Source organism: Pseudopipra pipra, chromosome 8 (assembly GCF_036250125.1).
Source record: "Pseudopipra pipra isolate bDixPip1 chromosome 8, bDixPip1.hap1, whole genome shotgun sequence".
Classification (NCBI taxonomy): domain Eukaryota; kingdom Metazoa; phylum Chordata; class Aves; order Passeriformes; family Pipridae; genus Pseudopipra; species Pseudopipra pipra.
In genome coordinates this window covers 21,235,955-21,262,948 of record NC_087556.1, presented here as the reverse complement: position 1 = coordinate 21,262,948, position 26,994 = coordinate 21,235,955, and the positions used below count along the sequence as shown (strand labels likewise).

The 26,994-nt window shown below is 35.2% G+C and overlaps 1 protein-coding gene across 7 annotated transcripts in view; it reads right to left on the bottom strand.

Moving 5' to 3' along the window:
* IDE (insulin degrading enzyme) overlaps positions 1–26,994 on the bottom strand; it is a 61,704-nt gene that overhangs the window by 13,043 nt on the left and 21,667 nt on the right. For 5 of the 7 annotated variants that reach the window (XM_064662945.1, XM_064662943.1, XM_064662944.1 and 2 more), the window contains 9 exons: positions 26,368–26,471; positions 16,131–16,233; positions 15,130–15,252; positions 12,612–12,694; positions 8,290–8,434; positions 5,508–5,618; positions 4,091–4,211; positions 2,455–2,546; positions 121–232 (listed from right to left, as the gene is read on the bottom strand). In XM_064662945.1, the coding sequence (XP_064519015.1) occupies positions 121–232; positions 2,455–2,546; positions 4,091–4,211; positions 5,508–5,618; positions 8,290–8,434; positions 12,612–12,694; positions 15,130–15,252; positions 16,131–16,233; positions 26,368–26,471 (994 nt within the window). Of the gene's footprint in view, positions 1–120; positions 233–2,454; positions 2,547–4,090; positions 4,212–5,507; positions 5,619–7,615; positions 7,761–8,289; positions 8,435–12,611; positions 12,695–15,129; positions 15,253–16,130; positions 16,234–26,367; positions 26,472–26,994 lie in introns of all 7 variants that reach the window. The other 2 variants (XM_064662940.1, XM_064662942.1) reach the window with 1 other exon arrangement.

The window sequence follows — 26,994 nt, the reverse complement described above, 5'->3', positions numbered from 1 at the left end:
TAAGTCTGATTTCAAAACACACTCTTAGCAACAGAGTAATATGCATTTCAAAATGTCATTAACAAGGAGAATCTCAATTTAATGCATATTAAAAAATTATAAATAAATCATTTCACTTACTGTCAGGAAGTTGAACTTCTCTGTATCTCACTAGCTGACTGGGAAGGAGTGGTTTTGTATGAGCATGCTCAATAAGTGTGTCCTCAACCATCTGCATAATTCCTAATGCAGCCTGGAAAAGAAAACATAAGAGGCATTTCAGTGATCATTAGTTATTCTGTACCTAGCAGCAGGGTTACACTTTCCAATTATTGATGGTGCTGTGAGAGAAAAGAAAAAAATCAGGAACAGAAAATATTTAATATAAATACAGTAGAAGTTAAGTAGATGAGAGAAAGTGGGAGCTTGGGGGAAAGGCTTTTTTGTGTTTTCTGTAAGTTTAACTTGTCGTGTTCTACTCTTCCCCAGTGCTTCTGAAAGTAAAGCTCAGTGGGTTGTTTTTTTTTCCCTTTCCCTTCATCACTCTGGTGTGCTCATCTTTCAACGTTTGAAAACGAGATAGCTAAAATGTATGTTTGCAAAGCAAATGACGTCTCAGTAGATGAAGTTTTAAGAAAACAAATTAATGGTTAAGTTCAAAGATGCATTGCATTGATGTGTTGGTGGTGTTAAGACTCATTGCCCAAATACTTTCTTTTATTTGATGGACTACAATAATAACTGAAAAAACAACAAATAAACTATCAAAAATCATTAGTTTCATTCAAGTATTTAACTTCAACAGCTTTACCTGTTAAGGGTTATATGTTCTTGTAGCCTGCACACTGGAAATTACAGTAACTTGCTACAAAGTAGTTTTGTCTGAAAGCTAAAATCTCTCAGTCTGCATTGCCACAAACTCACAACAAAAGTCATTTTATCAAAAACATGCAAAAGGTCTGAAAATTTAACAAACATATGCCCCCCCAGCACCTCCAAAACCCCACCCAATATCAAAGACAAAAGGACTGAGGTCTAAAAAACATAGTTTGAAAGATTAGAGGAAAAATACTCTATATTCTTTCAATCAAGTCACCGTAAATATTTACAAGACTGTTCTTCAGGATTACTGCAGGATTACTTTACTATTCATCTGTTGCAGCAAATAAATAAAGGAAATTGTCACAAAACAAGTATCAGAATGAAATTAATGAAAGAAGAAATAGAAACTTTAAGCAGCTAGACAGGTCTAATTTTTCAAGCCCAGATTCACTGAAAATTTTTTACATGAAAGGTGTAAATTTTGATTTTAGTTGAAAAAAATTTTCAGATCCAGGTTAAAATTTATGAGCTTTGCCAGTGATGAGCACATCTTGGGTACTGAAGGATGGAAAAGATTTTCTACCCGCATCTATTAGGGGAGGTTTGCAGACAATTTCTAAACATAGGTATGGGTGTAGCAGGACATCCTTCCCACTTCTCTGGCTTAAAGACTCTTCAGTCACCCTTTATGCCAACTAAAGAATGCTTTTCTCTGATGTAACTGCATCGTCATGGAAATCTAAGAAATCTGGTCATTCAGTTCCATTTCAGAAGGAACTGACTTTCATATACAAATGTGTAAGAAATAAGGAAGGAAAAAGACTATGCTTAAATTTCTCTGCATGAAAAATACTCTATACTATATTTTTAAAAGTATTTTAGAGATATATTTGAAAAAGAAAATTTTGTCCATGCTATTAGCTCCTCCATACTTTTTTCCCCTTCTTACTAGTTAACTTTCTTCTTTATACATTCAGCAGTCATTAGCAGTGTTTATGACCTCTTCTGCTAGTAAAGTATCCCAGGGCTGTTCTAACATAAAAATACTTAAGCAAGCCTTATGAAAAAACAATGCAAAACCATACAAGAAATGTACTACATTTTTATTGGTACCTATATTCAAATATTTGGTTAGATTTGCTATGCAAGTACAAAGTGTTACTATTTTACTGGAAGACAAACCAAACCTTGTCTGACTTTTACTCCCCACATTAAGAGCTGACACTTGGGGTTTTTTATGGTGCACTATTCCTGTTTAGCTATGTGTGAAGTACTTGGAGGGATACTGGATTCTTGAATCTTTGCTAGTTAGTCTGAAAGTTTTAAATGGAAAAAAGCAGGATCTGCAGCACATAGTTCCTTTTGCAGCTTGATCACAGTAATGACAAGCAATATAGAATTTCAAATACTTAGATCTTAAGTTGTTTTTTATTCTGTTTCCAAGAGCACTATAAGGGCAGTACTTAGCCTAATAAATCTAAAGGGGAAAAAACGACACTTATATTTCCATAAAGATGAAAAAAGTACAAAGTTAAATTATGAAATCACATTTGGCAAAACTTCTTTTAAGATCTGAGAAGATTAAACTAGTCTTCCATTTTTTATGCTGCTTTTAAATAAAGACTGTTTCATTAAAGAAAGTATCACACCAACCTGTTTTGTTATATTGCCATGGAGAAGAGCTTCAATGTGTAACCGTGACAACAGTTGTGCTATAAAGGCCTTGAGACGGGGAAGGGTGACATCTAGAATAGATATTTAGACAGTTAAATCATTCACATGTATTTTAAATTAACAAGGACCTAAGTCATCATTAGATACAGTGCACTTCTTAAAGGAGGAGAAACTCATTATCATGAAAAAGTGAATCTCTCCTTAAAAATGCAACATTGGAATGCTTCCAGGTCCAAATAGCAGCACTCATCATATAGTTTATTTCGTTTAGAATTCACATGCTGTCTGACCCAGATTCCAAAAGAAAGAAAAACAAAAACCTTCTTCCCAATCATGCTGAACAAACATTCATTCTCCAGAGACAACTGTTGCAATCATTCGGGTAGTGTTCCAAGGAAAAGCATTAGTTATTAGTTATTAACAAGCAGCAGGTAGTTTATAACACTCAAGCAATACACTGTGCATTTACCATATAGACTAAAAAAAGATCATCAACTTAAATACAGGGTTCCGACAGTATCTTTGCAACAAACAATACACCAGAAAAATATTTTTGCAATATATCCCAGTGCACATATAGGGCACAATATACACTCTCCTTGCAAAGCAGTTTTCATATATAACACAAAATATAATTTAACATATAGAATCAATGCAATAAAAGAGAAAGGATGGTTGAATGGATGGGGTGTACATGGATATGTATTCTCAATCCATATCCTCAAACAAATACAAAAGCCAGATACTCTTCTTGAAAAGAACGTCTCTATGTATTCCAAGAAGTTATTATAAGGTATTTTTGCAAGCTGTTCCAGTGACCACCTTTTCTTACAACACAGCAAAATACAGGCAGGAGAAAAATCTTCAGCTATTACTACAATCATAGGAAGCTTATATTCCCAAATCTTCGTTCGCGAAGCCCAGCCATGAGGAAGCTTATAGATCATTTAGTTCCAACCTCTCTGCTGTGGGCAGGCACACCTTCCACTAGACCTAGTTGCTCAGAGCCCCACTCCATCTGGCCTTTAAAATCAATTAAATCTTTTAATCTGAAATTCCTTCTTCATTCAAATATATTGGGGTGCCTGCTTTTTGTTAAGATCCATAATTCTCTTTATTCTTTATTATTGTTGTTATTATCTACAGAAATTACATCTTTTTATTTTATTAGCTACAGTTCTTTATTATCTACAGAAATATTAGTTAGGTTTCCCTGATAACAGAAAAAACGAAACAGTTTGTGCACTGGGAAGCACAATGCAGATACACTCCAATGCGTCTGCAAGATGTCAACTACAGCCAAATGATTTCATCAGTGTTGATTAAGCACTGGATTCAATGACCCAGGCTCATATCCCCAAAGCTGTTCAAATTTTGCCTGAACTTTTACCAGCAAGTTTTGCCATTTGAGGCCTTTTGGCCTGAACTACTCTACTTTCTTGAAACTGGAGGACAAGCACAGCAAGACCAGCATCAGCTCAGGTCTGGCACTGCAGGGGTTTCACTTGAATAGCGAGCAGAGCTCAAAATAGGTACCCTCATTAGTTTAGTAACAAGACATTTTCCACAAGAAAAAGAATAAAAATAATAAAGTTTAAAAGTAGCAGAACATTACCATCTAGAGCTTCTTTTAATTCATCTTTGGTCCAAGCAACTTCTGTCATCAGGAGTCGGAGATAATACATTGCATGTTGGTGAGGCTGTTCAGCCCTGAAGTTGTTAAGTGATCTCATGTACTAAAAGAAAATCATTAAGCTCAAATTAGAAATTTAGAAATAGAGGTCTGAACAAAAAATATTAACATTGCAGTCTCAACTTTGTGTAGCATCAAAAAGACACATTTCAGATATCAAGAACATTACCTTGCTTGTTAAACGTGCTAAAAAAATTGTGTTAAGTGACCTTGGTAATAATATGGGCTTCTGAGCCTTCAGATTAAGCAGCAATCATTAGAATAGTTGAAATGAGCATGAAATCAAACTTTTCCATAAAATTAATGACTGAAAATTAAATTACTGCAGTTAGACCTAAATAAGTACTTAAATCAAGTTGCTCTACCTATGAAATACACATTCTATGATGACCGACCAGGGGTGGAGGAATAAAGTTATTAGAAAATGTATTTTTCTCCCAGCTGCTTCCTTCAGCTGATTTGGTTAGACAAAACCAAGAGCATCTTGACAATTCTTTGCATGGATAAAGGAGGTATGAGAGAACAATTAGTGAGCTTCTCCAAAAAAACCCCTCCTTTCTACGCCAGCTGCACCTTTACAAAATAGGAAAAACCTTTTTTCTCTACCAGAGGAACTGGGAAGTGAAAACTAAAATAGGTTGGCAAGTCGGATGCATTTCCAGTACAGGACAAAAGCAATTAACTTCAGGGCACATGAGCGACAAACAGTGAGCCTGAAGTTGCTGAGGAGGTATCCTTCTGTCTGTTCCAAACAGAAGCCAGAAGCTGGTATTTCCCTTATCTGTTTGGTGTAGACATGAGGGAAGAAAACTGCAGTCTCCCCATCTGATTTGAGTTACAGAAGTCAGTATGTATTAACCAACTGGTTACCTTTGCACCAAAGGATCTTGGCCCAACAGCCAAGACACACCAGGGAAGAAGAAATATTGCAAATCTTTTCATCACCTCCTTTCTCCCTTCATCCATTTCCCCCTTCTTTCATGGCTAGGTCCCACTGAAAACATTCCAATTTGTAAAACAGGGTATAGAAGTTAAGATTTACATGCCCCCCCCTTAGATTTCTACTCCTATCAAAGCAAGCTGCAATCCCTCCATACATCGTAAGAAAAACTGACTAAAAGAAGATTACAGGGCTGGTTATTTTCAAACAAAGAATGTAATATAAACACTCTGAGTAACTCATAACCACAAAAAAGACAAGAGAAAAAAAACTTCTGGAGTCCCACTAAGGCAGAATGTCACTCTTTATTTCCATGGATAGTCAGCCCTCAGATTTCATATCAAGTCAATGCACTCGATTTTAAATGACTGCAAAGTGTAAATGTCTCCTGCAGCTTACCGCTTCCTTGATGATTTCAAAGCGTTTTTCATCAATCTCAAAGGTAGCCATTTTCTCAATGATCTTCTTGAGCAAGATATGTTGCTTGTCATTATAACCTTTTACAGAGAGCTACGGAAAAAGTGCATAATTTGCTTTAAATGTGGAAGATAAAAGAATAAAACAATTACCAAGTCTTGTATAATTCAATGAGCAATATACTTTTCAATACTTACTCTAAATTCACCATTTATTGAACATTAACTCATTCCAAAATTAAACCCCTTTACTCATCACAAGAGAACTTATGAATATAATATTGCACATTTGCTCAGAAGTTATAAATGAATTAATGTAATTTCATGTTGATTTAAGCAAACTGTACTCAGAATACAGATTTTTAATGATTACAATATTGAATCTAGTCAGTAAACTGTACCTTTGGAGTACTGAAATGGTTTGACTCTGGGTTTCTCACTTTAGAAATGAAGTCTAGATTCACAACCTTCTAAAATATTCTCTCCAATTTACTTTTAATCTTCTTTCATGTTTATGTTGTTGATCAAAAATATATTTTATGTAAGCTGAAGTAAGCAGTACTACAAGAAAAGGGGTGCTATCAACAGCAGCACAATTTATAACCAGGATGGTGCTGGACTGAAACACTAAGGTAGTTAGTCTGAAATTGTAATGAGATATTGATCTGATCACACTTTTTTTTTAAAGTATACATGAAATAAACTAGGTTATTAAAAAAATAACATAAAAATTATTATATTATTCCATCAAGCTACAGAAAATTTCTCTTGCAAAAAAAAAAAGACACTAAAAGGCCTTTTTTTTGTGGGAAAAACTTCAAAATCTGGTATCTCAAAGCAGGAATTTGATTGGATTTGTGCAGTTTAATTTTTTAAAAGTAAAACCAAACTTTAGAACACAAACCAACATATAGGTGAATTCCTGCTTTCCAGTAGAAAGATTTTTTTTCTTCTTCTATGGTTGCTGAAACATAGCTGAACCATGAATTTGAAGAAAAAGCTATCATAAATGAATTTATGAAAAAGGCTGGTATCCTAAATTGGCAAAGGAACCCAAAGTGTTCAGCAATCACCATGGGTGACTGCTTTCAGTGCAGTATCTGCCCTTGCTTAAAGCATCAACATTGTACTGTTACACTTACTAACTATAAAACTTCTCACAACACAAAAGACTACAAGTTTTCAGATAATATTTGAAATAACTCTAAACTCTCAAACTGTGACTAAAAATTAAGAAAATTACACACTTTTTTTCCCCTTTAATTAATTAATCCTGACCACAGAAACATCAGCAAGTTTTAAACTGAGAATAGATAACTGTGTTTGCAGCAAGTCAAGTGAATGCTACAAGGAAATCACATTTCTGTTGGATAAAAAAAGAAATTGCAGCACTCCCTCATACAGAAAACATAAAGACCATATACAGAATATTTTTTTACTAAGACACTCTGGAAAACAACACTTCTACAGGAAATTTTGAAACACATTCTGATATATAATGATGGTTAACAAAAGATTTTAATAGAACTTCAAGACAGACTACTAAAATCTCCCATTATAAATCTCATAGGAGAAGATGAGTAAGAAATAATCACTTATCATAATACCAGTATTTATCAAGTACTGTCGGCACTTTAAAACAGATTATAAAACACGTAATAAAAACAAACACTAAAGAAAAGCCATAAATATCCAGCATTGCAATCTAATGAACACATGCACAATCCATTTCCACAGCTCACTACGGCAGAATTAGAGAATTGTAACAAAACCTGTAACGCTGAGATTCATTCCACAGAAAAGTTAATGTTTTTATAAAGAAACCAGCAATAGTACTTTCCAGATTACCATGCAAGCAAGTAAAAATGTGAACTAGAACGCAACAACTGCACTGCACACACGTTCACAAGACACTGCAATCTTAAACAGGTCACTCAGTACAAAATACAGTTTTGCATTGCCTTTAATTCATGAGATATATGCAAGGAAAAAAACATTAACCATCTCATTTAGAAATGCAGAAGTCAAATGTTTTCTCCAAGCTCAACAACTCCCAAGCTGTTTAATTTCCTCCTGCGTTTTCTTACTTACAAGTATTGCATTCATTCCTGATGCAATGCCATAGACCAAACCTGAGAGGCGTGCTGCATATGTATACTCTTTTAAATCATCCTTCAATAACCTGATAAACAGGTATGTCATGTTGCAATGGAGAGGATCAGCATAAATGTAGCGACTAACAAAAAGAAAAACAAAAGAAATGCTTTGATACCTCAAGCAGTGACAAAGTAATGGATGAAGAAATATGACTGAAGAGTATGTATATGCAGCCTCATGATCAGTAGTTCTTGAACAGAAAAGCTGAAGTATACCAGTTATTTAATAGCATGAAAAGGGGGTCTTTTACCCCATCAGTCAGAAAGCTTTTAGTAGACATCTGACAAACTTATACCAATATGTAAGCTTGGATTAGGGTTGCCTTTTTTTTTTTAAATGGAGGAAGAAATCTTACAACTAATTAATTTCATGAATGATACAAAAATAAAGAAGAAAATTTGCTTAATGTGAACTGAAAGACTGTTGAAGACTTTGAACAAAATTCAACTTAAAATTCAAATCAAAGAAAGAATGGTTAATAACCAAGATCAAAAGGACTAACAGCCTTTATTTTTTATTTAAAAGTCCTTCCATCAAATCAATATAAAAATGTTGATGAGTGGAAGTAGTTTCAAGGCTCTAAGTTCTTCCTTGATTTGGGTACTTACATACATCCCATAGATGGTATTTTGGAGATCATAGTTCAAGCCAGCTAGTTCTGCTGCATATGCATACTCGTTGAGGGAGTCTTTGAGTAGTTCAAGGTACAAATAGGCCATGTTACAATGCAAGGGATCCACGTAAGCAAATGGGCTGGAAGAAAATGTTGAAAGTAAAATATGCAGTTTAAAATTATTTCTCTGTTTCTTTTGGCCTTTTAAGTTTGATCTGAAGGAAACAATATTTTCTGTGATTTTATGCTGATGGATCCGATTATGAAGGATACCTGTTTTGAAGCCAAATGTGCACATACCTGAAAATAGTTACTTAGCTTGCTTATGGTTTGGGGAATGCCTAAATATATTGAAGATTCCAGGGTTATTCTATTTGTGTTCATAAATCAAGACACATTATATTTACTTAGCTGCACAGTTAGAATTCACCAGGAGTAAAATAAACTAAATATACCAACATAATTTAACAGACCGATATGAAAGCCCACACACTGAACATTCATTTAGTTAATACTCATACGCTATCAGAAAACAATGTACTTTCTATTACAAAAATTAAGAGATGAACAATTTGTGGTATGAAAATATGCAGTACATGCCAAGTTCAGCTCTGGAAAGAAGGTTGGCATATCCACTGTCATAACAACACAATTTTTTGTGTTATCTTTTCAATGGCAACAGCAATACAAGACTTACTGTTGCATGAGAAGCATCTGATCACATACAATACTGTTGCAAATTTGTCTAAAAGAGAAATTGAGCCTCTGAAAGACTGAAGCCATGTTTCAACTGTGCTAACGGTTAAATACCTGTGTGTTTTAAAGATTTGTGAAGTCAAGTTATTTGTACTATGATTACTTATTTCTAAAGCTTCTGAAGTGCATGTAAATTCATTAGCAATTTCACAGGAATAATCAGCAGTATCTGAAACAACATACTGCCAGGATATAGCTTACAACTCAAACCCACGCCATTTGCGTTTATTTTCTCCAAGCAGTCACTAATGGTGATATTGAGAGACATACCATCACATATGTTTACACCTATACAGAATGGTATTTCTCAGTGTATACCAACATTACTGTAATAAAACCAAGATCACATGACCACAAAACATAAGCTGATAACTTTAAAATACATTTCAAAGGTATTTTTAAGAAGGTTCCCGGTTGTTTTTAGTAAGGCCTTGACTTCTTCCTTTTAGATTAAGGAAAGAAAGCAGAGGAACAGATTTAAAAAAATAAAAAAGCTATTAGAGAAGCAGAGCCTGCTATAGTCCAAAATCTTAGCCCAGATGAAGCAAACATGTCAGTAAAAAAACCAAAAGGGCTGTCATTTGCATTTCTCCCTACAGTTTCCCAAAACTGAGCAATTTCAATATGCCCAATGATGCAAATCCAATTATGATTGAATTTTTTAATTAAGACTGAATTCAAAGCAAGATTTAGGTCAATCCTATGTCACCATAAGCCTTACTCCAAACTCATTATATTTTTTTTTCCATTTTGATACTACAATAGAGACTTAATCAGTTGGAGCGATTACTGTGTCTGTATCAGTTATAAATTCTGTATACTCGTTTAGCTGGCAGAGGCCAACAAGGAGTTCTGAAAATAATCATGACTACTAAATCATTTATCCTCAAGTAAAAAAAATAACTGAAAATTATTACAACACTGTTCTTGGAGCTGCCCCCTACTACTGACAGTTCTGTAAATAAATGTTTATTTCTAGTCTACCTTTCTTACTAGACTCGAGCAGAACAACTTAATCACTGACAGGGTATTTGAAAAATCATAAAGTCCAGTCTTTTCCTATTTCAAACAGAGCTGTAAGTGACATAGCTGGAATCAACACTTAAGTGTTGAGTTGATAACTACCTTTAGAGAGTTTTCAAAACATCAGCACATTACATGGTTGTTCTGCTTCCTTTTAAAAAAGGATACTTGCTGAGTTCTTAAGCTGCAATTCACACAAAAGCAAAAGCTTATCATCATCTTTTAGGTTGGGTGGTAAGTCCTATGTCAGATGTTTTTACTGTGGTGTTTCTTTAAGAAGGATCCCTGTAAGGATCTTCAGTTTTGGAATAATGTGATTTCAAGAGATTCATATAATCATTGTTCCTATGGGATTTGTGTATTTGAGGGAGAAGTCATCGTCATCAACTTCCTCTTAATTAATTTACAGAGCGATTGCTGCTATAACATCTGGGTCAGGAATTCTTTCTATGATTCATGATGACCAGGGCTGCAAGCAGAAGAAATCTTCTTTTTTTTCTACCTTACTGAAGCAGCCTGTAGTATGACCAAATTCTTGTAATCTGCTACAAGGCAGCAAAGCCTTCATATTCTGATCTAGAATTAAGGCTAAAAGTTTTTATGAAAACCCATGTCATTAAGATGGCTTTATTCAGCAATTCACTTGGTCACAAGAGATACAGGTGATTTCACTGAGTCTCATGAATAAACACTGTACAGTTCACCTTTCCTTCAGTGACCATCAGCATCACCAAAAAGAAAGAGAGAGAGAGAGAGAGAGAGAGAGAGAGAGAGAGATTGAGAGAGATTCACCAAGACTCTTTTTTAAGTACCAAAACTTGACAAACCTGCTTACACCTTCTTTTGGAGATGACGTACCCAGTATTGTTATGTCCTCGTGCAATCACCATCTTATTTTTAAGGAAAAAGAAAGAACTCTCACTCCCACACTTAAGAAAAACCCAACTTTCCACCTGTAACCATTCCCAGGAGGAAAGAGGCAAGTCATTCCACTACACTGATCATCAAAGCTCAAATACTCCTGGCTTTTTAAAAGGGCTCACTGAGATCAAAGTACAAATCTAACTGGGAAAGACCATCACCACTGATCCAACTGAAGATGCCCCTGCTCAGTGCAGGAGGGTGGGACTAGATGACCTTTAAAGGTCCCTTCCAGCCCAAATGATTCCGTGATATTGTGGGTATGTGCACACACTTTTATACCTTTGTGTGCTCCACAAAAAATCAGTTATTATCTTTTAATCCTTCACAAACTGGTACAGAGACTGGTTTACTCATAGTTCATTTGAAACTGATGTGAAAAACCACCACAACTGTATAACAAACTCAGTGTCCATCGATAAAATCCTGTTTTGGATTTTAGCCAAACACAGTACAAGGAAAGCCACCAAGTATGAACAAAGAAGGTAAAGAATTGCAATTATTGTTCTCTGAATAAGAGACAGGCAGTTACCATTTTGATCCTCCATTTCCTGACATATCAAAGTTGAAATAGTTGTAACATTTGCACTGTGGTTTCAAAAAATAAAAAGGAGGAAGAAATTTCCAGGAAACCTATTTTCCCCAACTAGTTCACCAACACCAGTACCGAGATATGACACACTCTGGAAAAAACCTCTACCTAAAATTCTTCAAGAAAAATTTCAAGTAGTGCCTCAAAACAAGGACTCAACAGTGCATCTAAAAGCATCTGTGAGAGCCATCATAATAGCCTTTCCAGCAATATCACTGAATCATTTAATTAGGCAAAAGGAGAGTCCCTGAATTTTTTTACCTTTCAACCTTTTCAACACAGAAACAGCTGCACTCTAAAGACAGCAGTATTTTTTTAATTCAAAAGTTACAAATTTATTACTTGAAAGGAACATTAAGAAGGTCCATCACTGGCATGCTTACTTAAAGAAAGATAATTTTCCTGTGATGAAAATAATGCAAGACCAGGATTAACATTACAGTTTTGTATCATGCATTTTGGGGTGAAAATCACACATTCATTGATAATACAGATAATGCTCTTGGAGAAAAAAAAAAAAATCAGTTGTGGCTGTCAGTTTAGTAAAATACCAAAATTTTAAGCACGTTTTATAATGGCTTGCATTATGCAAATGAAACTAGAATTTGAACCTAAAATCATTATCAGAATAGCATTTCATAAAGAAAACACAGATCTTAAAACAGTTGTGACCTAGTAATTAATGTAAAAATACACACATTTTTAAAGAGTATATTGCAACATGTAGTAGCTCCTATTGGCAGGCATATTTCAGGTATAGCAAATAAAACATAGAAGAAAATATGTTTTAGGAGTATTTTTAGATAAACTTTTCCTGTTAATCTAGATGGAGAGCCTCAAACTGCTTGCCATTCAATTACTGCATGAGCCTTCCTGATATCTATACCTTATTGTATATTCAAAGTAAGGACAAACATTTCCAAGTGTCAGTGCATGCAAGGAAGTTTTTGCCACAGAAATGCAGATTCCCAATAAACAAGAGACTTTTGGAGAGCAATTTATGTGATATACTCAATATTGCATACCTGAAAAATTCAAAGTTGAGACAAGCTTTCGGCAAAAAAAATTTGTCATCTTGCTTGAACCATAGTTTGCTCATAGCAGTGTCCTGTGTCAAGAAAAGAGGTTTTGTTAAAGCCACTTGACTTTTAACTGCAGAATATGGCACTATTTAAAAAAATGTCTTTTCACCACTTCAAATCTCAACTTAGCATTATCTCCTTAAATTCAATTTCTTGCTATATACATTCTGGATACATCTATCTATCTGTACTGAGACTCCCTTCTTACCACATGTCACCTTGCCAAGCAGTTAAATGGCCCCAGCATTGTGAATGAGCTTAGGATCAAAATGGGAACTACTTTTCTAGAGAGGAATGATAAAACACAAATATAGAGTTAGCTGCACAAAATTCCCTGCTAACGCTGGCAATAAGAGATGTGTCGTTATGCAGCACTAGAGCAGCATATCATTATGTGGCTTAGAACTAAGAATATAACTGTGTATTATTGTTATTGTTAAAGTTATTATCAATGCTTTATAAAAACAAATGTATTATATGTTGTTTGAATGTAACATCAGAAACAAATAACACACACACATTTAGAAAAAGTAGTAAAACTATTTGGAAATTAGTTAAAAGATCTGTCTCCAAAATTTTTCAGAATAACTTCCTAGTACAGGAAAGACTCTAAACAACCTCCCCTATTGCTTTTTCTCCCACAAAAACTAACATATATGCTCCATCTCTTTTCCAACTTTAGTTAACTTTATCTCCCCAACACCTTTTCTTTGCACTGCCATGCATAACAAGAGAGAACTTTTAAATGTAAGATTACTTTTCTTTTTCATATTTTTGAGCAGATCTTCTTTGCTTCTCAGGGATTTAGCATAGTATTGTCCTCTTCTTTTTTGCATAAAAGAATTAAGTCCCATCTCTTACAGCACACCTTCCTCCACAATATCTGACTCACACTAAAAGGCCAAACTACAGCTTCGCTCAAAGACAACAAAGATTTTATTCTGTTAAATTGCTATGACGCCATTTAGAATACATCTTATATGAGGGACAGAATGCTAAACAGTAAAGCCTGTCTGTGGTACTGCAGACCCGATCCAACAGCTGGACATCACCAGCTGCAGTCCACAGAACAGTTTGGCCCTCAGGCCACAGCCCATATCCCAACTGCCCTCTATCCTGAGGGTTTTTCAGGGCAAGATGTGCCATTATAACAGAGGTGACATAGTGACATTCTGCCAGTGAAAACGGCCATCCTGTTCCTGCACTTATGTTCCTGTCCCTCCCTTTCTCCACAACACTGGTCCAGCCCTTAGTAAGCTCACTTAGGGACAGAAAGCAGCAGAAAAGCTGGGGTTTTTGTACATCATTCTTGCTGATTTAGTTCTTGCAATGTTTTGCTGTGGGGTCAGACAAATGTCAGTGCCTACAAAAAGAAAATGGCACAGACATACAGCTGGAGAGAAAAATAAGAAAAGAGATTCAGGCAGAACAGATAAAGTGTATTTCATCAACTGCATGAGATTAAAACCATTTTCCCTCAGAAAATATATTTTAAAGAGAAAGGAAAAACCAAAAGCAAATACATTTCCAAAGCAATGACACCTTAAAGCAAAGCTTTTGTGTGGATCAATTACCAAGCTGCTACAGAGACACTGAAGGACCATCAAGTTTCTGCAGCACACCAGTTAGTGTTATTTAATAAAGCTGTAGTATGTGTCCCTGCTAAAGTTTAAGGTTTTTGTTCAGGATGAATATAAACATATGCTCAAAGGCTTTCTCCATTAATAATATTTCTTCAAGTATACACTTAAAATGTCCTATGCAGAACAAATATGTTTTCCTGAAGGGTATCTTTGCACTAGAGTAGACTTCTTAGTGTGAAAGAAGTATTCCTGAATTGAGTATTCAAGATGAAGTACAACACGTAATTGCTGAAGACTTTTCCTATTTATCCTCCAGCTAAGCCTAGAACAGGGATGAGCATTAGCAAAGACAACCATGCTTTACAATAGTAAGAAGTAATTTTTTCTATGTTTTACATACTCAGAAAAACTGAGATTTTCTAAATATTTTGAGATCATGAAATGATGCTTCTAGGAAACTGGAGAGTGATGTCTATTTACGTGTTTACACCTCTCTCTCCCTTTTTCCACACCATCACACGCTTTTTCCACACACAGTTACAAAAGAATAGCCTTGTCTATACCCATGCCTTACTCAACACTGCTCAAAAAAATGTAAGGGTGGCAGTCACTCTTCTGCTGAATAAACAGCTTTATTACTATTTTTATCAGTGCCAACACCCTTTCAGAAGGGCAGAAAGAGTTCAAGCTGTTTGCAGATTCATTTACATAGGAATCCAAACTGTCATAATCCACTACTGTCTTTACAGCAATATCTTGAAGTTTTGTACTTTTTTTTATTATATTTTGAAATATGACATGATCTGTATTTTAGAAACACAGAGGAATTAACTTCCCAGGAGGTTAGTTAGCAAATGGGACAAATACAGACAGTTTACCTTGACAAGGGCAGGGTACTGTGTTGCATCTTTTTCCAATGGCAAAATCTCAAAGTTTGTAGGAATGAACTCGTTCTTCATCGGAAGCTTGAATTTCCCATTCAAGTCAGCATTTTGCCATTTCTAGATAAATAGGAGAAACAGTGAGGCTAAGCAGAATTTCTGCTTAACTAATAGATATATATTTATTTCATGCTGAACCAAAAGATTTTAAAATATGTTCTATCGCCTTATGTGTAAATACTATTAAGATAACAGGGAAAGAGAGACATAGCTGGGAAAACAAGTCAAAGTAGACTATCAACAGGATGAAGTACTCTGAGAAGGAGGATGGTGATAAAAGGTAATTTTAAAAAGTTTACAGTACTGTGTGTTTTATGTCTCGTATTTTCTGCTACTATGAACTGTAAATGACAATATTAAATGAAATACTTCAACGGGAATTCTAATCAAGAACATAGGTGTGGTCAAGCAAAAGGAAGTTGTTCCCATGTAATGTCTGTTCAGAGCACACTTGGCAGGTCCAATTCAGCTTGGAGGAATATACTTTGCAGCCACCTCTTCTTAAAAGATTAGAACAATAACACGTTTCAATAAGGATTTTCTCACCTCCTTTACTGGAGTTTTCATTTTTAGAATCTCATTTAACTGGCAATATATATGTGTTTTCTATGTTGCAAAAGTAAATTTCAAAAATAGTTACATGTAACAGTTGTAAAAAGATTATTTTCTTAAGTACAGATGAGTTCATTAACATATAATAGACACTATTACATTTTAAGAAGTTAATGCTTACATTTTTAAGTAGCCACTGCATATTATGGATCATTTACAGCAAAAACATTTTAACACGTAACATTAAACAGACTTATTGTATGATTTTCATGCTATGTAGAGCAGCAGATTTAACCTCTCCCTTGAACTAAATGGAAAATTAGACAAAGGGTTTACCACTGACTTTCATTTGCAGGTATTAGAATATATTAAAAGTTTTAACATGCCTTAATAACTTCATCAGAAATCGCTTCTTGCTTGTACTGTGTTCCATACCAGTCTTCTGTTCGATCAGTTTTTCCTTCAAAAGACTTGGAAACTATTGCAACTCTGAAAACAAAGAGACAAAGCACTTTGTCATGAATTTGTCTGAGAAGAGAGTGTGAGAAATTATTCCGAGCACTGTTTCTGCTCCATCCCCAGAATGCATTTATTTCTGCAAACAGTCCCTGGACAATTACAGGGTACCTTGGATAGCAAGTATATGTATACCAAACTACACACTAAGGTTAACCTTATCAAGTTAATGTTACCATAAGGATCAGCAAGTTCAATTCCCTGCCTCTTACATGATTACGTAGAACTAAACCATATGACTAACAGCATCATCCAGATGCTCCCTGAACTAAAGAATACACCTAAATGAAAAGAAACACCAAAAAAAAGAAAATTACAAATTAATCAGTATTTTTTCAGTAGTCTACATGACAGGAATCAAGAAAACTCCTTTAATTCTTTTGAACAATCTACAACACAAAAGAGTATTCAATGGAAATAAGTGGTTAACTTCAAGAGTAAACAGGTATTTCTAAGAATTTTGAAATGGTTAAAAAAGGTAGCACAATTACCTCCTACATATATTTAATAATCGCTAGATGCTGAATAGCACAGTAATAAACTTTGTCTTGTGCAGATGACTTAAATGCACATTACGACATGAAAATATGTACAATGTAAGTGTTCTTTTTTAATCACAGCATCTTCAGACCAGGAACATTCTGTTATTTATTTCTAATGTGCACAGCAAAGTGGGGTGCAAATCAAAGCAGGCACATGTGGATATGTCTCCAACTATAGTATCGTTACGTTACAATACACTTGGGATGAATTTTGCAATATATTGAAAAGTTTAATTATGTAGACTAATACTGTAAATGCCCTTGTTCTTATCCCTCCCAGTTCATCTAATGGGTACACATAAATCACCAAATGATCCAAGAAGGCTGAAGAAAACAGGATTCTATTGTATTTAGTTCTAGATGCCCCTATTATGAAGATTTTCAAATTATTAATGATTTAATCCCTGCATTGCAGCTCGAGTAGCAGGAGAGCAGTGAGGTAAACAGCCAGCATTAGATGCACTTAAGTACATGTCAGAGTTACACGGAACTGTAAAGACACATTCTCTAACAACAGATTCAAAAACTGAAGCAGGACTTGCTCCACAGATGGTCTAATTTTGAGACAATATTTTAAATCATATATACTAAAGAATGTTTTAGGGATGCAGATTTCCTCTGGGGTGAGAAAGGGAGAAATTTTTACTCCCCAGCTTTTAAGGAACCACATGATTAGCACGAACACACATACAAAACAACCCTTGCTCCTCTGCAGAAGTTATGCAATATCCAAAACAGAATGAGAATACTTATTTTTAGTAGATGCATTATTTCATCTCTCATTGCTAAAAGGCAATAGACATAGTTAACATTTTTAATGTGCCTTCATACAAAATGGTCTCATATCTATTTGCATGATGTATCTATTTCATTTTTTATACGAAAGAAGCACTATTAAATAAATATTCAGCAAAGAACTAAGCATTTTAATCCTAGGAATACTTGTTCTTGTGAAAAAGCAGATACTAGCTTGGTCAACAAGGTGGAATCTGTTAGAGAGATTGTTGTTTTTATTAAAGCAAGCCACAGAAATATTCTGGTTTGCATTTTAATTTGAACAGCTGGTGAGTAAGAGTTCTATCATGTTGTGCTGGTTTTGCCTGGGGTAGTTAATTTTCTTCACTGTGCCTGGTATGGGGCTGTGTTTTGGATTTGTGCTGAACACAGGGTTAATGATATACAGATGCTGTTGTTGTTGCTTGAGCAGGGCTTACGCAGAGCCAAGGCCTTTTTCACGATCCTGGTTAAGGAGGCTGGGGGAGCGTGGCCCATCAGGAGGAGACATGGCTGAGACAGGTGACCCCAACTGACCAAAGGGATATTCCAGACCATGTGGGATCATGCTCAGTATACAAAGCGGGGAGGAGAAAGAGTAAGTGGGGGACATTTGAGTGATGGTGTTTGTGTTCCCGAGTAACTGCTGTGTGTGACGGGCCCCTGCTCTCCTGGAGATGGCTGAATACCTGCCTGCCCATGGGAAGCAGTGAATTAACTCCTGGTTTTGCCTTGCTTGTGTGTGCAGCCTTTGCTTTCCCTATTAAACCGTCTTAATCTCAACCCATGAGTTTTCCAGCTTTTACCCTTCTGATTCTCTCCTTGATCCCACTGGTGGGGGGATGAGCAAGCAGCTACATGGTGCTTAGTTGCTGGCTGGGGTTAAATCACAACACTGGCACAAAGTTTGTAAGAGACTATAAAAACCACAAAGTCTTTTAGAATTTCAGAGCAACCTACCAGGTCTTTTCATGCAGTAAATAAAGAATAAAAATAAAATAAAAAAAAAAGTCTTAAGTGAAAAGATTATCCTGGTAAATTTCCAATAATCATATGGTCTGAGAAGCAAGACAAAGATGCCTTAAGCTATAATATATAGATGTCTGTTATTCAACATTTCCTCCTTCTACCCTTCTCCAGCATACTGATGTTCAAGCAGTAGTGACAATTCAAGCATCCAAACATTTGCTGTAGGAACACACTAAAATTAAAGAGCTAAAAATAATTCTGTCTGCTCAACGTATAGAAAATGAAACTTTGGAAATCAGCATTGTAATTCTTCAAGCAGTTTTGCTTCAAGGGATCCTCCTGCTCTCCCTGTATCCCAAATCACTACTGGAATGATTACTGACATTTTGAGCTCTCAGAAACATACCCACAACAACATAAACAAATCGGAAGGGATTTCACCTGTCCAAGAATTACAACTTAAACCAAGATGAATGAAGGAATGAAGACCAGGGCATAAAAAGAAGAGGAGAAAAGAACACAGCAATTAGAAATAAAATGCCATACAGCTACTTAAATGTACTGTAATGCACCTTTACAGTTACCAATTATGTAATGTTATTTTGCTTTTCAATTCTGTGTTGTGCTGTATAGCACTATGAACATCCCTGTGTTTTAAGACAGTGTTGAAATGCATGAGAAAAGCAAGACAAGCAATCAGGCAACCTTCAATAGCATCTGCTTAAAATGCAATTAGGCTTGGGCCATTCATGAACATGGAACTATACATGCAATTTACTTCTGTATTTACATTCTTGTACCTGCCAACTGTTTTAGTCCTCGGTTATGGTCAATTTTCAAAAATAAGCACAGTTTCTATAATATGATACATATTTACTAGATACCATCTTGTTTTTCACTCTTCTGAAATCTAAAATGAAGCTAAAAGTGACAGATCCACAGGAGAGTGCTACTTGAGAAGAGAATGTGTGCTTTGAAATGAAGGTACTTCCAGGAAAGATTATCAACTATTATATTCCAGACTTACATAACAAAACTCAAGGTTCTAAGGGTGAAAAAGTAATAGAGTTAGAAAACACAGTATCTGTGATATTAGCAACAAACATGTCAGAGCAAATTTGTTGCAACAGAAGAAAAATCTATACTTATAAAGGATCAATGCCCTTTTTTAGGACCCAATTTAAACTCTGTCTTCCAAAGTATTGCCAAACAATGGAAAAAATGTATCTTATTTATATGCATAACATAATGTGACTGAGGTAAAAACAGTAAAATCCTCCATTTGTTCATAAGTTCCCTCAAAACCATCAGTAAAACTGATGCAAAGCAATACAGGCTATTCGAAGCCACTTGCATACAATTCTCACCAGAAACCAGAGTAAGAGGGGAATCTGCATGCAGAGAGATGCTGCAGGGGTTTAGCACTGTAATCACTCTGCAGAAGCACAAGTTATTCTCCAGGGTTCAGTAAAACTAAGTCGCTACAAACGCCACGGTTTGGGGGGGGAAATAAGTGAGCAAATTGTGATTTTCAAAATTGTTACTCACATACAATGCAATTAAAAATAAACACATATATTCTGTATTTCTAGCATGTTTGTCATCAGGGGTGAGCATCCCCAACTGCCCTGTGATAACAGTTTGCTCAGTGTCTATGAAATTCTAGCAGTTAGAAATTCCTGTATCAACATTTTTGGCATTCATTTTATTTTTCTTCCCTCTAGGATAGGATAGTGCTGCACTTCTGATATCACGAGAGGAAAAAAGCCCACTTACTATCCAAGGGAAAATGTTCTTTAGCTGTTTAATCTGGTGAGTCACTATCTTCTTAAATTTTAATAAGAGCATTTATTCTGCAGATGATGAGGAGAAAAATGTATTGGAAATGATAGGAAAATTACATTTTTCAGCTAAGACTGTGACACATGCCAAGTCTATTCCCTTATCTTCACAGATGGCTGGCAAAACCCAATACAGTTTGAAGAAGTAAAAATGATACTTACATTTTAAAATGTTTCTAAGGGAAATTAAGGCACTAAATGCAACAAGTACTGCACGGGGGTGGAAAGAGAATATGAAAACTTCCTGCTATAGTTCAGTTGAATAGAAATGCATATGTATACTTAGTACCATCTGTGTGGATTTTTTCATACCTTTTAAGCACAAAGTTTTTTAAGAAAATAACAGTGGAAAACCTATACTTTTTAAAAAGACATTGATCAGTTGTTTCAAACTCTGAATGCAATTACTCCAGTAGAGGTATGCCAAGAAAAGTCCTTAGTGTAGGTGAATTCCAATAGGGTTATGAAAAGGAAATTATAAGTAAAACCAAAACACAAAGGAAAAATTCAAATAAATGGAAATTAAACCACCTCAAGACAGAATGAATGCAAGACATAAAAGTTAAAAAAAAAATAAAATCAATACAAAACAGGAAAATAACCTCAAACAACAGGCAAATTTAGGATGCGGCACACACTCATTTATAAAAAGGGAAAATAGAAAGGTAAACATGTGCATACCTATCAGTAAATGGTGGATAACCAAAACACATACAGATATTTAAAGTGCATGTTCACAGGTGTTTTTTATTAGTATATAAAATTTGCTCAAGGAAAGATAAAATAAGGAAATGGGCTACTGGATTGGTAATTCACTGCATTCATAAAGATATAGATGTAATAAAAAAAAAAGTACAACAGAAGGAGACGCTTTTATTAATATCTGTAATCTCAACTCATTCTTTCAGGAGAGCCCTCTAAAACTACAAATCCACAGTGGCTTTCTTGAGTCTTTGTAATGTACCATGACATCACTTTTAGTAAGACTTCCGCCTCCCAAGATAATTTACCTTACCAGCAATTATAAATATACTATAAAGTTATATTCCCAGTTACATTATATTATACTTTGAAAAGGTTAAAAAAATTGCAGTCCATTTTATTTTCATAGAATAAGCCCTTAAAATGTGCCTAAAAGGAATACAGAACTATAAGTTAATTTTTTTAGTCAAATAAAAAACAGGAGAGTCTGATTAGCTCAGATCTCAAGACACCTGATGCCTCAAATAAAAAAATTAATTCCCACTAAAACTGACTTATACTTTTAAATTTGAGAAAAATCAGCCTCCTATATTACCAGAGAAGCTAAATAGAAGCACAACTGTAACTTTTGTGTCTAATCTGAAAAATGTATCATTTATGGCAGCAGGACAAAGCAACACGAACACTTAGGAATCTTAAATTTGGTTTGATGTTTGGTGTTTCTTTTTATAAGTTACACTTTTGGAGATGACAAATAGCCTGAACATAAAGAGCACTAAGATATGAATGTATAGTTGTTGCAGCAATTGCAAGCACCAGCAAGACTTTAGTCTACACATAAAAAGCAACACATTATCATTACTTTGACCACATACCATTCAAACTCAAAGCATGCCTGCTGCTACATCATTACAGTCCATCTGCAGGCCTTATTTGTTCCATGTTAGAACAACAACTGATTCTGGCAGTTAGAACTGCATTTAATCAGTCTTTGGTCACTCTCTAGTTTATACATATTTATACTTGAGCCTTAACAGGACAGCTGTCATCATAGCTCTGGGCACTTAAGCTTCAGAGAACTAACCCACTTGTACTTACTGTCTTTAAGCCCTACTAAAATCTCTGCAACAAAGAGAATATGTAATTATTTAACAATTAACCGAAGAGGCCATAAACCCAGATATATTCCAGTTCTGAAAGTCCTTTTTTCTCCCAATATTTAGCTTTTTTTTTTTATTTTATCCAAATGCTTAAAGTTACACATTTCTTCATCTATTAAATGACACCTATTTCTTAAGGCAGGTAAAGCGAAGAAAGATTAAATGTAACATATTTTTACCAGAATCCAAAAAGCACAAGCTAGAAGAAAGCAGCGACATATATGACATTTAAAGCCCGAGATTACACACAGACCCACAGAAGTTACTAATGACCCTCTCTGATCACCAGCTTTCTTGATTGTTACCATGCCATCATCGCTCTGCCATTATGAAAACTTTGAGACCTTCCTGTACAGAAAAGCACACTTATTCCTGTCCACTTACGTTTACAAGACACCTCCACCACTGTGCCTCTCCAGTCCAAATGTACTGCACTTTGCTCCTTAAAAAGTCACATAGACACCATTCAAAACAGGCTGAATTTGAAACTGAATTGTGAAATACCCATCTTCATCATCTGAAGGATCAATGCTTCCCAGTTGTTTAATATGCTAAAGCTGATCATCTTCAGATGGTATTTGTTCTAGATGTGTTCCGTCTTGGAAAAAAAATCCAGCTTTTAGTTAAAATTAATCCACAATTACCAAGTGTGGAGTAAATTCCCCTCTCCGGCAAGTTACTTAGTCAAATGGGAGAAGACTGATGTAATACTACAAAACTACTATAGAAAGACACATATCATGGTAAACTATTATTTTCTTTGGTTACTAATAGTCCAAAGATGTTACAGCTAAATTCCGTAACTTTTTAGAATTATTTTTTCCTCTCTTTCTAGTAAGATTCTTGCTCATCTTGCTCTTCTCTTGCCCCACCCCCTTTATTTTAATTGTGGACAAAGATGAATGCAGAATTGCAACGGCAAGCGCAGATATGGGCTTATGTTACTTAAAATAACAGAACATTGTGAAATGGATGTTCACTACATGTTTGAAAAAAGCACACCACATTCTTCTAAAAACTGTCACCATTATTCTGGTGCTTATAGTAACATGCTATAGGCTTAAATTTTCTCCCTCTACCAGTATTCTCTACACTTTCCCTTCTCACATTACTAGCTTTTGAACAAGGTTCATTATGGCTATTTTATGCTTAAGTACTGTCAGCTGCAAGGAGTGTCAAAAGAGGGGCATAGCCAGCAACGAGGGTAACACAGAGCACTCACAAGCCGACTGTAGTGTCCAGCAGCATCTGACAAGCCCGAAGAGTCTATGAATGTATTTACATATATTATTTCCTCCAGCAATTTTTGAATGTTTAAGTAAGAAGATGCTTTGGAAGTTGTCTGGCTAGTAACAAAGATCCAATTTACATTTGTGAGTAAGATAATATTGCCTGTTTTCTTGCAGTGTTAGGAGTCACGTTTTAGAGCTATGTGAAGGTCTGATAAACATCAGATCTAATTAAGCACCTGTAGCTTCTTTACTAAATCAGTATTAACTCAGGTTTACTTATTGCTTGTAAACAATTCTAAAACCAGTAAAGGTAAAGGTTCACATTCAGGTGGAATTTCATAAAGCTTTCTTCAGAGAACAAGTAATTACACATTCTCTCTTTTAATTACTAAAAACAGTCTTTATGTTAAAAGTATCAAAATTTCAAGGTCTTGGGTGGTAGATTAACATGAAAATACATTCAAAATAAAAGTACTAAATACAATAGGAAAGAGAACCTGGAAATTTTCATTAAAGTATTGTTTGTTCAAAGTATGATCTCTTGAAATAGTCAAGCTTCAGTTGACGTATCCCACACACATTACACACAGATCCACACCCACACACAAAGATATAGGCCCTTCTTTAAAGGGCATTAATTACTATGGCAACTACTGTTGCTGATATAGGCAACTCCATTTATTCTATCATTATTTGCATACCCCATAAAACACCAGAACCCCATGACATTTGCAAATACTGTTCATAATCCAAGTTTATCCTACTTTATCCAATAATTATTTGAAATATACCATCTTTTGACAACAAATTTTCATGTATCTTAGACTAAATGAACATACAAGACAGACTTTGTCACAAAAAGAAACATGGTGAAGATTTGTGCTCAAACTTTTAAATAATTCACAGTAATTTCAGAAACCTGAAATACATCTCATCCTTCTATATCTAACACTGTCTGAAAATTTCAGTGTGGAACATATTCAGAAACAGCACCCTCCCATCATTATTTTTTTCCAAAACACTGATAAACAGGTGCTCAGATACAGTAAGACTGATAGAATACACAAGCAAAAGCTTGTTTCTGTATTTTTATATAGTTTAATAGTATCTCTACACCACTAACTTAATATTACAATTTATTACAACATAAACAAAAGCTGTTTTAAAGGAACCAAACTGAAAAAAGGCTTAAAAAAAAAAAAGAAAATTCAGGCTTCAAAGTGCTAGTGTAACTGTTGCCTATGCAACCTTGTAATAATGGAGATTGTACCACACTATACATTTGTATAAATACACACACAACTTTACACACTGTTCTACCGAACCTCCAGCCTGTTCAGTGCACAAAACAATTAAGAAAGTTATTCAGTATTTTATGTGTTTTGCCCAATGCATGATCTGACTTCTCTTTCCAATATTCTCCAAATAAACAGAATTACTACAATGTCCCTTCCACAGCACTGTGTTACAGGAACTAATTTAATGTTTTAAAATATCCCAAGAGACATTTTTTTCATAGATAGGAAGTCAAGTGAATCAAGAGATTCACAAAGTTATACAGGAGGAAGACTTGGTAAATTTTAGTTTCCCTGCCCTCTATAGACTAAACTTGTCTGCAGAGGCTTTTCTGCTCAGATCCTCCAAGTTTAGTCCCATCAGTTCTGCTGCTGTCCTACCTCAGGTTCCTTGTCTCACTTTTTCTCTTTTCTGTCTGCCCAAATTCCATGATTCAGGACAGTCAGTTGAATATCCTTGCTAAGCCTGACATCTTCTAGACTTCTCTTACCTCCACTCTTGTCTACTAGTCCCACTTTCCGTGCCCCTCTCATTTATTTGTCCAATCTGCACTTAACCATCCCCAGCAGTTCCACTAGTCAGCCCCTCTATCCATCCTTGAGCGAGATACCAGTTCCCCACAGCTACCAACAGAATACCCCCATGATGTCCTCTGCTAGCTCTCTTGTCCCAGGCTCTTCCTCCCTTTGTTAGATACTTACCCAGCCCTTCCTACTCCTTAAGAAATATGCCTTTTTTTTCCTTCTGCCCTCTTCCTCTTCTTTATGGTTTCCAGATTCCTTCACTTGTAAATCATCATTTCAGCAAAGAATTATTTCCCTCATTCTGGTCACGTTATTGTTCTTTAGGTATTCAAATAGACATAAGGTACATTTGTTCTTTTCTGCCTCCCTCTTCTACCCCAGTTGTGTGACAGCAGAAGATTCTCAAAAGCACAGGAGGAGAAGATTCCCCTTCTCCTTTCAACATCTAGTCTGACCGATTCCTGAGCCCTGAAATTTGTACTGCAGCACACTCACTCTGCAAAGAAAGCACTTGTGCAGTAAGGTCACACTCACATTAAAGAGATGCTCCAAAGTCTGAGAGATTTTAGCAGCTAAAGACACAATTATTTCTACCCACATAAATTGATATTTTTCAGGGGGTCTGCTAATTTGCATAAAGTTTCATATTTCTCCATAGGGGAAAAGAAACATATACAGCAGATAAAAGCCATCCCCTTAACACATTTCTAGATCTAGCTCGAAATCATTATTTAAAGCATTCTATATAAAATGTCCCAATAATCTAGCGAGGTAGAATAATTTTACCAGGCTTTTCCTCAGAAGAGTTGAGCTACTTTGAGTAAGAATCTTCTTAAAAACAGTTTCAGGCCAAGGGAAACCACTCCACATAGAAAGGCCTGAAATGACATTTCTGTCTGAACAGGAAGAGTTGCATGTACTTACAAAATAATTTTCAAAGGGAACCAAAGACATTAACAGAACAACCAGCTCTTTTTCAGTCACATTTACTTCAGAGTTGTAAGAGATACTTAAGAATTTTTGTTTCCATTAGGTCATTTGCTTTCTTATGTTTGTGTTTAACTTACCGAACATTTTCTGGTCTCAATTTATCCAGTACCATCTCTATTAAATCAGGTCTGAATTCTTCAAGCAAATATTCAGCAGCCAATACTTCTTCTATTGGATAGTACTAAAAAACGAAGCCCAGAAACACGTAGATGAATAAACAAAACTAAGCATGAAAAAACTACGGTTCAGTAAAGAAAACAAAAGCATATACTTTTGGTCACAAAATCTGTATTACCTCTGTAACTTCAAATTAGAAGTGTGTAGATGTTTTAAAATCTTTCTCTTAAAACTAAACAAGAGGGAGTAACATTCTATCTATGCAACCATATTTCTCATGTATTAGGCAATTTTATATACTGCAGATTTACCATTCTTTTCTCTTGAAATATTTTATGTCTCAATATAATAAGTCACCCACCTTTAAATAGTATTTTGAGTAGAGTAAAAAATAACGTGGTAAATGCTGACCCCTGCAGGATATTTTTAAAGATAAAAGAATACCAAGTACTCTACTAGACTGAATTTGGGGAAAAAAACACAAGTAAGCAAAAACAAACAAAAGAAAGAAACAAAAAAAACACCCCATAAAAATCCCCCAAATAACCACTAAGTTCTTTTAGGATTCTCAAATAATTCAATTCTTA